This window comes from Thunnus thynnus, chromosome 13, assembly GCF_963924715.1.
Source record: "Thunnus thynnus chromosome 13, fThuThy2.1, whole genome shotgun sequence".
Lineage (NCBI taxonomy): Eukaryota > Metazoa > Chordata > Actinopteri > Scombriformes > Scombridae > Thunnus > Thunnus thynnus.
In genome coordinates, this window is record NC_089529.1 from 7,613,599 (window position 1) to 7,624,501 (window position 10,903).

Sequence of the window (10,903 nt, forward strand, 5' to 3'; positions counted from 1 at the left end):
GCTTTATGGGGTTAACACTACATCCATACTCATTAAAATCCCCTATTACAGTCTGTTCATTAACACATTATTGACAATTCAATAGTTCCCTGTGTTCTACATGCTTATTTAACAGGTTATGCAATAATGTTCCACTAATTTACTTTCCTATTGATTTGGGCACCAGTGTGCATGTCACAGTGAACACTAGCTTAGCTATTACAGAACAGTAGGTTAGTTATCACACCCAGATAGTAATCAAATTGACATGTTCTTTGTTCTTCTTTCTGTTGGCTTTCTATTTCACTTTGTTATTGTGACATCATGGATAATATTTCTGAATGTCATTTTTCTTGTCCAAGTAATTTTGTTTTTTTTATACAGGAAAAGGCACATGAGCTGGGTAAAATGATGTAAGTGTTATGTAATTCTTTTGGTTTGTTTACTAGTAAAAGTCATTGTCCAAGTGACAACCATGACAGAGCTAGTGTACTTAGATTGATTGATTACATGGGAGTATCATAGAAACACTGACCTGCATATTTTTACACCCACAGTAATGAGAGTAATGAAAAAATGTCTCATTAAATGAAATATACATCAAAAACTCATGTGCATTGTCTAAATTGATTTATTTTTCTCTTGTCTTGTTTAGGATATTCCAGGGGCAGAATGAGGGTCTGCACCATAGTTTGCTGCAGACAGCAGTGAGGATGGAGTGTTTAGGAGAGGAATTCATGAGCAGCCAAAAGCTTTTGGAGGCAGAGCTTCAGAGGACACGTGTGGAGCTTAGTAACCTCACAGAGAGGTTTAAAAGGTGAAGAATGCAGTTTTGGACTGAATATGATGATGATCTGTATAGCTATATTACTTCATCTCATACTACTGCATGTACAGTATACTGCAATGAATTGTGCTATCGTTTAAGTAAGTGATTTCTCTCTGTCTTATTTTAGACTACATGACAACTGCTCCTCCGCACAACAGACTAATAATCTTCTAGAGCAAAAGCTTCACTCAGTGGTGAGATTGCAAGTATTTCCCTTGTTACGTAGAAGCAAGTTTTGACACATGTAGAGGCCTTTTTCTAATTAGTTGACTGAAAGTTATCAAAAATCTCTGGAGGGGATAGCGTGACATAAGCCCCCCCCCCCCTACTGAAGGTTTACTGTGCTTCCTGTACTTTCTGTGTCAGGCTCAGAGTATGGAAGGAGAACGTGAGAGGTTGAACCGTCGAATTTCAGCATTGACAGAGCAGCTCGCCGATGCAAAATTTGCCAACTGTGTGGAAACATACAATGTAAGAGCCTTACTTTCATCTAATTTGTAGGCAGGCAGTAGCTGCTTAAACACTTTCAGAGGCAGGGGAGGAAAAACGAAAAAGGACACCTCCATGGTTGTCTCTAGCATAAACTATCATGTCAGAAATGACGAAATACAAAATGTTCTGCTACTATGAGCAAGAATAGACAGACGAAGAAATTAGATATTGATAAGCCTCTGTGAAATTGTTTAGTGCACATATGGCATTAGTATGTTCTTCCATACAAAATATCCTCTTTATTCTTTGACTTTGAAATATATTAATCAATAATCTGACCAGTTTGCACACTTAACTTCTACTTACTGCAGGTAACATCAGTGCTGCACAAAACAGACCATCATTTTCGGTCAGATGATGCCATTAATCAGGTGATTCTCCCCATCGCTCCCCCTCCGGCTCAGTTCATGGACAGCCTTAACTATGGAAAGGCCAAAGCTGCTGGGCAGGAGCAACCTCTGGGTCCAGTTCCAGAGGAGGAGGAATCTGACTGGTCAGAGATGGGAGAGGAGACCCCACGATTTATACTGACAGGATCAAACAGAGGTCAAGCATGGAGACACCGGGAAGGAGACTTGGACAAAGACAGTGAGTCAGGTGGTGAGGAAATTGTCAGACGCCCCTCTCCATTCCCACTGCAGATACCTCATTTGCAGTTTACCATTCACAATGAGATCTTACCTGTCCCCAAGACCAGTGCTTGCCCTTCTGGCTTTAAGAATCTGCCTGAATGCATGACAGGTGAGAGCACATACAGGATCGCGACAAGTCCAAACCATGGCTCTGCCATGCTGATCCGGTCAGCTAGCCTGGAGGAAATCCCTCTGGCACGCCATCACATGCAGAAGGAGCTAAGAGGCACAGAGGCCATGATGGACCTCCACCACCCAGGTGATGAAGCTATCGAGGATTTAGATAATGAGATCATTCATCACTGGAGAACAAGCAATGATAGGGACACAGTTATTGGGAGGCCGATAGAAAGCAGGGTGTCAGAGGCAGATAGCAGTCTGGCTGGCCTGCAGTCAGCTGAGCGGATGCTTAACCATTTCATATGTGAACCGCAGCCCAGTGAGGGGAAAGGGCAGGGCAGGGCTGAGGTGCATGGCTGGACAGGAGGGATTCCAGACGAGGTGTTGAAAGGAGAGCGAACACAGCTGTAACAATAACACATGTGCACTGTTCACTCTGTCTGAAAACATGATCTACTTTGGTCTTTTACGAGGGAAAGTTTGATCCTTTGAATTGAAACAGTAAGACCTACTGGATTTTGTATTTGTTTGTCTCTCACTATCACTTTTCAGACAGCACCTTGTGCTCCCTCATTAGTTTCTCAATTAAAATGTACACTCAAATAAACTTCATATTACACATATTCAACACACACTCGCAGTTTTAACTATAACTATAAAAATTAGATCAATACAGACATTTACTAAGTGACAGTGGAGACAGATGGATAATGTAATATATGTATTATGTATTTAAACATACACTATATTTTTCTGTACCTTGAAACCTTTTCTGCAGCTTAGATTTAGTCATTACATGATAAAATGCAAATGTTTATTTCTGTTTTATAGATACACATATAGATATTTCCTTTCCTGTTCAATCTCTGCAGAATAGAAACAAATCTACTTATAAATTTGCTTATTTATTTTGCATTGATGCATGAAACATTATTTATTCATATAAGTTGTATTTCTTGTGTGGTTAGCCACAGTTATGCATTGTTGAATATTTAAAGGTATATACTGCAAGTGTTAAGCACATCACTTTTCCTGTTGTAAAAAGTAGATTTAGGCATAATAATGTATACTTACAGATACAGTTCTGTAATAGCTCTAAATATGTGATATATATGATATATATTCAAATATATATCCAAAGGTATTTTCCTGTCTGTGTGCAAAACTGTTTCCTCTGTTTATAATGATGAACCTGCCAAAAGAAATGCTTGCAATTGAATAAATTTCACAAGTTAGTGTAAATGTCATCCATGTAATTCTGTCAATATAACATCTAATGAGATCTAATAAAACAAATGAAGATACAATTATACTTTCTGATCTATATCTTATAATCATTCCTTGTAAAACTCCATCTACCTATCTATCCAGGTATATATATTTAGGGAGGAGTTGCTCTAAGTTTAATTACAGATGAGAAGCTCTGAAAAGTTAAGGTAAATGACAGAAGACATGTTGATCAGGGACATTGTTAGAAAGTGAAGGAGAGACTTTGGTGATTTTCTAAACTTACCAAGTGTCCTAGATGAGACATGGTTTTCTGATGATAGTTCAGCAGGCAGAACAGACTGGTAAGTCAGTCTCCTAAAAGGTCACTGAGATTGTAGCTGGGTGGGATGCCTCAGGAGGACTGTGGAGTTTGTGCAGGTTTCAGTAGTGAACCACCTCTGCACTGTCACACAATTAACTGAAGGGTCATGAGGGTTGTGTTTTATGAAATTGGACAAGGAACATGTTTCCTAGGCTTTTTGACATTTTCTATACTCCAGGGACAGTTGGGATTTATTATTTACTAGTTTTTAGCATATTAACTGTATTAAAAATGTTTCAGTTTAATTCTACCCATACAGCAGAATATATGTAATGTATTTTACTTATGGCACTGGCTACAGCTACAGAACCAGTGCAATAATTTTCCAACTATTGACATGGAATGGAATTCTGTGCCAGTGGTCCCCAGGCTGTTGGTTCAGACTGGTTTTCCGTGCTGATATTTAGTTTGTTATATTGGTACAAAATGGGTTTTCCAGAATTTATTGCTGGACCTCTTGTAGACCACTAACCAGGCATTCTTTACCATCACATTGGACATTTTAGTGCTGTTAAATGAGACGTCTTTACCGCATATTCATGTTTTAACCTAAACCATGATCTTTCCCTAAAACTAACCAAGTGGTTTTTGTTAGTAAACCTAACCATGTTAACCCAAACCATGGGAAGGATTGGCGTTACACCGACAAGCAAAAATGTTCCTCAAATTTGAAACAATTTGAATTTGATTTCATGATCTTGTGCAATCAACACTGATGTGCATGCGTAATGATTCTGTACCAAAAATAAACAGACTATTGACACAGAGGAATCTGTACTAATAGCCACTTCCTTTACTTATTCAGAACTTGCTGTGAGGTGTATTCCGTAATATAGACTATACGCTCTCCTGCTTAGATGGTTAGAAGCTCTGTTTAGCAACAGTCAGTGATTTAGAAAGACCTCCTTGCTGTATGGCTGGAGCTCCTTCACAGTAAGGGGCAGTGACTCTGGATCAGATTCAGGACATAGACTACTCCCACCTGGCCTCAGAGTGCCTTGAGGGACAGAGGAAGCTGCCCTGTTGCCACTGTGACGCTGACCTTGATATACTTGTTTGGGCTTCTATAAAAAGACGACATAGACCCTCCTGTGGTTGCTGTCTTGATTTTGCCCGACTTCCTTAACTTTTGCAGAATTCCAACCTTATGATCAGCACATGGGCCCCAAAGAGAGAGTTATATTTATCCCTATGAGCTCCTCATAGGTATTATAAGATAATCAACACATACTCTCTCTGGAGCTACATAGTCCTTTCTCGCTTTGCTGAAGAGGAACAAATCATCAATGTGAATTTATTTCAATGTCCTTACACATTAGTGTTTTCTTTGGCTGACATGGAAAATAAATAAAGTGTTTGATAATAAAGTCTCCTGAATACATATCTCATGCTTTTTATCTCATGTCTCATTTTGTTTTCATCTCAAATGTATTCCAGTCTATGTGTGCATGTTTTAAGTTGTGTCCTGAGGATCTGTGTTACACTGTTAATGCCTTATAATATCCATCTCTGTGTCAGGTTCAATTTGGTTTGTCATCCACGCCCCTCTGCATAAGTGATGGGTGCTGAGCAGACAATGGCCTGGATTCACAGAGCAGTTTAATAGGATAGGTAGGCATTAGTGGTAAGACGCTCCCAGCATCCAGGTTTACCAAATCCAGTGTGCCAAATCCACTGTGTGGCACACTGGACGATACACAGTGGATGCTGGAGATATCTGGACTTTTTTCACCACTTTTTGGGGAGACAAATAAGGTGAACTTTGATGTACTTACATCTGTTGAACTGAAGACGCATTAGTTGAGATGTGAAGCTTTAAAACTTTATTCTCAAAGGATTTTGCACTAACTTCTTAACCTTTTCATTTTTGGATAAAAGTTCGTTCTCACATTGCTATTATCATTTTTTATTTTGCGTGTTCTGTTGCTACCATTTAATTTTTCAAATGCAGTGTTGAATTTCAATTTTGTCATCTTCATCTTTGAGAGTCCTGCTTCTGACCTCTCCTCCTTTCTCTCAGACAAAGCACAGCATCGTCCCTCGTTGCCACGTCGCTCTCCTTCCCCTATTCCCCTGGTAAGACTCAGAGCCCCTCGCTGCAACCATGGTGGTGATGAAGATGAAGTTCCCCTTTGAGAAAAGGGTGAAGCTAGCCCAGGGACTGTGGCTCCTCTCCTGGACTGCCACAATCGCCGGGGCCGTCACCTTTACCCTGGGGTGCATCCTCAAGACGGAGCTCCGCAGGAGGGCAGAGGTACTGTCTTATGTCTTACATGCTACAACTTGGAAGCTGAGTACACTCCAAAGCATTGCTGTTTTTGACCTTTTTATTTTTACATTTAAATGACCAGCATAATCACAATGGTCAATATTATAGTTACTTATAGTTTACTTGCAAAAGTGAGTGAAATGTAATGATACTTTCAGTGTAACAGAAGCTATATATGAGTAGGTCCAACTGTTGACAGGATATGTTGGAGTTGTAAGATGGTTGTGAATGACTTGATTACACACTGTAGTACTGATTTACACTTGTAACACCAAGTACGCTTGAAAAATGCCATTTGTGCCAGTTGTACTTTCCTTGGCACAGTGTTTTTAGGGGAAAACAAGAAAATGTGAAAACCAGAAAATGCGTCTTGCAAAGAGAAATTAAATTTCTTGTCGTTAAACAAACGTCCTTGTTATATGTAGCCCAACAGCTAAACACACCTGTGACCCAATTTGGATCCTGACTCATCATTTGATAAACCAGGCTCTATATCCAGTCTTAATCTCACCGTAATCCCCACTTTTAAAGGTTGTCATCACAACTTTGCATTATTAACAAACCTATTACATAGGCTGTAACTAATTTGGATGTATTTTATTTCCAATTTACATAGTTTGTACATTTTAATCATTTGCAACCTCAAAAACATAATCTTTGTACAACTATCACTGCATTTTTCAGTATTTCTAGTATTTTTTTAAAAAATCCCAAAATATTTATTTTTAGCAATTATAATTGTGATTAGAAGAGCCCTTTTCCCTTCAATATGAAGATTTCATCCTGTGATAGCTGGATGACAGTATTCTGTTTCTGTGCTTTATTGACTGCAAAAAAGTGTAAATAGCCTTATTCACACATACATTACAAACAGGCAAAGAAAAAAGAAAAATACATATAACAAGAAATAAATAAATTACAGAAACAGTAACACCTATAAATCTTATAAATGTTACCCTGTCATACTACTATCTATACTGCATTGTAGTTTTCCCACAGATTTTAATCCAATAATTTCACACTGGAATGTTTCAATGTAATTTAATGTAATAGATCTACAACAGCTCATCACATTCTGTAAAAGTCTGTGGATGTCCTCCTCACACCAAAATTTACTTTTTTTCGAGAGTTTTAATATACAGAGATCATTTAATCACTGTCTTCTTCAAAGTGCTTTTAAATTTAAATGCACTCCTTGATAGCAGCCTTATTTATATAGCGTTATATATAGCACCTTTAACAAAAAACAGTGAAATATTTCTTAAGTTCTTTTGCACTGTCCAACAACACAGTCTGAGGGTCAGCATCAGCAAATTCATCAAGTACTTCAGGTTTCATTTTGTCTGGAGGTCACCTACTCTGCTGAGCGTATATTCATCAATCCATGTTATATTTTAAGGTGTGCAATCATTCAAACCAAGGAACCAGGACATTTGTATACAACATAATGTCTCACACATTTACAGGGTCACATCCTGATTTGGCAATATCACATTTGGCAGCTTACACATGTTGACTTTTAAAAACTGAAAGATGGGAATAAATCCTGATGGGGAAATTTGGACACAGTGCACTGTGTCCAAATTTCCCCATCACTCATGAGTGAATAAGATGAAACTGCAGTTATAGTAGATGTCCTTGACCAACATAGCTGAGGCTTAACTGCTCCTGCTGAGCCGCTCATTGCTCAAGATCTGATTGAATTGAGGCAGGCATAATAATGCATATTTGTTACTGCATTTGATGCTACTGAAGAAAGTTATTATACATGCATGCAGGGAATCTTCCCCGTATAAAAGTTTGACCAGTTCATTGTGTTGAATCTTCCAGGGTTCATTAATACACATGTTGTGTGGCCGATCATTATTCAAACCCACAGAGCTCTAACTTAAAATTCGTCATTGTAAAGTCAAGCTGAATCATTTGGGGTTGAATAGAAAATGGTGCACACTAAAATTACTCATCATCAGTGGCAAAAATTTAAGTTAAACAACTGGTAGAACTGATGTTCAACATATATTTCCAGATGAATTTTTTAAAAATCTGGTAATTTCAGGCAAATACATTACTTCTGTCTACATAGTTTTATATGTTTGTTGAAGGATTATGCATCATTTTTAACATGATACATTTAGATGTATTTTTGCTATTTCAAACAAATTGAATTCATATTCATTATATTATTGTGTGACTTACTTACAGGTAATGGATAACTCAAACGTACATATTGTGCCCAATACCCTCATGATTGTTGGTCTGGCCTCCATGGGTATCAACTACTTTGCGTCAAAGATCTGTCAGGATGCCCTGGATGCCGGGCGATTTCCTCGCTGGAAGACCTTCTTGAAGCCCTATTTTGCTGTCTCTTGTTTCTTCACTGTCCTCATGCTGCTAGCTGTCATCATGAGCTATGTAATGAGGGGCAGTCTGGAGGGTTCTCTGAAGGTTGGCCTGAGGAACGGCATCCGCTTCTACAAGGACACAGACACCCCGGGCCGCTGCTTCCAGAAGCAGAATATCGATCGCCTGCAAATGGAGTTTCAGTGCTGTGGAAACAACGACCACAGGGACTGGTTTGAGGTCCAGTGGATCAGCAACCGCTACCTTGATTTCAGCTCTAAGGAAGTGAAAGAGTAAGTTGTGGGCAATGATACAGGATGTAGTAGAGTGGGTTTCACATCTGTGAATATTTACGCAAAAACAAGGAGATCTGACTACAGTACTGTATTACAGATAAACAACCTCAACAATGTTAGTTGTCTGACACACATCTTTCATTTGTTTCTTTAGCCGTATCAAGAGCAACGTGGATGGCCGTTACTTGGTAGATGGAGTCCCATTCAGTTGCTGCAACCCCAGTTCTCCACGACCATGCATCCAGTATCAGCTTACCAACAACTCAGCTCACTATAACTACCAATACCAGACCGAGGAGCTCAACATCCACCTCCGAGGCTGCAGAGAGGCCCTGGTCAACTACTACATGGGCCTGATGAACACCATTGGGACTGGAGTACTGTCAGTCTTCCTCTTACAGGTATACTATGAAAGATTTATGGTGCTTCTACAATGTTTTACAGGCAGAGTTGATGATGCAAAGGTAAGCTTTAAATTTGGAAGCTGGTCAAGGCATGACATGGGCTTTTTGGGAAGTTAGATACAAAGGTAAAAATGCATTCTTGCAGTTGAAAATGAGAATCCTGACTAAACTGAGAGTGAATATTGACTGATCTCTCTTTCTTTGTAGTATCTGATGTGCACAATTTGAGCAATATCCATCAATAACCACTTCCTTTTGGTAGTCCTTGTGAATCCTTCATGATGCACTGTGATGAAATGTGCTCTACATTTAACACCCCCCTACTCCACCTCCTTCTTCCCAGTGCTCTGTGCTGGTGAGCTTGCGGTTCCTGCAGACCTCCATGGAGGCAGTGGCAGGGAACGAAAATACAGAGATCGAGACAGAGGGGTACTTGCTGGAAAAAGGAGTGAAAGAGACCATCATGGAGTATATAGACCCTGTGCTGAAGTTCCTCCTGCTTACAAACCAAGTGGAAGAGGGCACTCCGGCAGGTGCTGACCCAGCATAAACCAGCGATGACGTACGCACATGTAAATAATTTCTACGCAGAGAGGGCAACTAATGAACGATCATTTAAAATTAAAAACAGAACATTAATCACAATTTTCTATGAGTTTCGTGGATTTAGGGATAGTATTTTTTATCGTCCGAAGACCATCACAAGTAAAATAAATGTATTTCATTCAAATTCCAAATGCTGAACTGATACCCTCTCTGTAAACCACCTGAAAAGATGCCCACAGATGTTATTGAAAATGATGATGATTTCTGCTGTTTTTCAGATTCTTGTCACTCCTTAAAATGCTCCAAATACCTGAGCACATCTTTATTTTTTATTTTTCTCCATTTCATTTTTCCAATTATGTACATGGATGATAAACCCTTTATTATTATATTTGATTACAATTCCACAAACACACAAAATCATTGCTTTTGAATGTAATGTGCATCGCTAATTGTATTCCCACAATTCTTGTCTGTATCAAAAGCAATAAAACAATCACCAATCAATGGGTAAACAGTAATTCGTGAGGCAATGTACAAAATTTCTTTTGGGTCTTATACAAAAACAAGGATGTAAAGCTGACTGTAGAGAGACATGAGGCACAATGCTGTGCTGTGCAACAGGACTATGACAGAATTTAACAGATGATTTATTAAAGTTTGAAGTAAGTAATTGCCTTATGGAGTGGTGTCACTTATTCCTTCTTTTTTTCTAATGTAATCACAGCAATTGCAGATATTACACATAATACATCATATGTCACCCTCCATAATAGGTGCCCCAAGATGCTACTTTCAATCCCTGCCTCTCTTCTCCCCCGTCAGTGAAAGGAATAGGATTAAGAGGATTGATTAATCGATGTCAGTAATGCAGTGAAAGCCATCAAGTGTGTCCTCTGTTGTGTCACCTTTGCTAAAGCTGTTAATCCCATTTGTTAATACTCAACCTGCTGCCCTTGCAGTTAGACACCTGCGTCAGGTGGATATAAGATCCAGCATGAACTATGTGAAGGCTTGGTCTGCTTATAAGAATATAATGATACTGGGAAAAAATTTTGAGATTGATCAAACAGAGATATAACTATAACATTCAAATAGAGACACACGGTGGAGAGTCTATGTTCTGGTGGCTCATTGGGCCTTTGATGAAATGATTTTCTGATTTAGTGAAACAAATGAAAAATAAGTGGGAAAACTATTGTATTTTCCCTTTAAATTTCAGCAGATGATTCATCCTTGGAATCTATTTGTAATATCAACCCATATGTTTAGCTTCATTAAAGGTCCTTTTAAAACATGTGTCTTGAATTATTTTTAGGGGCTAGGAAGACCTCCTCTGACATAAAACAGGTAGTGTTCAGCTGTTTAATGTAACATTTGGGTGAAGAATCACAATGAAGATGTC

General features: G+C 38.8%; 2 protein-coding genes across 2 annotated transcripts; both read left to right on the top strand.

Moving 5' to 3' along the window:
- The first annotated feature begins 158 nt into the window (after positions 1 to 158).
- si:dkey-273o13.3 (tight junction-associated protein 1) lies at positions 159 to 3,364 on the top strand. The gene is made up of 5 exons (XM_067607584.1): positions 159 to 392; positions 635 to 796; positions 936 to 1,002; positions 1,175 to 1,279; positions 1,612 to 3,364. The coding sequence occupies exons 1-5, from the start codon at positions 304 to 306 to the stop codon at positions 2,461 to 2,463; spliced, it is 1,275 nt and encodes a 424-aa protein (XP_067463685.1). The 5' UTR covers positions 159 to 303; the 3' UTR covers positions 2,464 to 3,364.
- A 1,869-nt stretch (positions 3,365 to 5,233) lies between these two features.
- rom1a (retinal outer segment membrane protein 1a) lies at positions 5,234 to 10,795 on the top strand. The gene is made up of 5 exons (XM_067607585.1): positions 5,234 to 5,398; positions 5,664 to 5,897; positions 8,115 to 8,545; positions 8,703 to 8,949; positions 9,296 to 10,795. The coding sequence occupies exons 2-5, from the start codon at positions 5,748 to 5,750 to the stop codon at positions 9,500 to 9,502; spliced, it is 1,035 nt and encodes a 344-aa protein (XP_067463686.1). The 5' UTR covers positions 5,234 to 5,398; positions 5,664 to 5,747; the 3' UTR covers positions 9,503 to 10,795.
- Positions 10,796 to 10,903: the final 108 nt, after the last annotated feature.

Coding starts and splice junctions, on each gene's coding strand:
- si:dkey-273o13.3 (XM_067607584.1), top strand. CDS start 304: ATGGATAATATTTCTGAATGTCATTTTTCTTGTCCAAGTAATTTTGTT. Junction 1,003..1,174: donor AGCAAAAGCTTCACTCAGTG/GTGAGATTGCAA, acceptor TTTCTGTGTCAG/GCTCAGAGTATGGAAGGAGA. Junction 1,280..1,611: donor ACTGTGTGGAAACATACAAT/GTAAGAGCCTTA, acceptor TACTTACTGCAG/GTAACATCAGTGCTGCACAA.
- rom1a (XM_067607585.1), top strand. CDS start 5,748: ATGGTGGTGATGAAGATGAAGTTCCCCTTTGAGAAAAGGGTGAAGCTA. Junction 5,898..8,114: donor AGCTCCGCAGGAGGGCAGAG/GTACTGTCTTAT, acceptor ACTTACTTACAG/GTAATGGATAACTCAAACGT. Junction 8,950..9,295: donor TGTCAGTCTTCCTCTTACAG/GTATACTATGAA, acceptor CCTTCTTCCCAG/TGCTCTGTGCTGGTGAGCTT.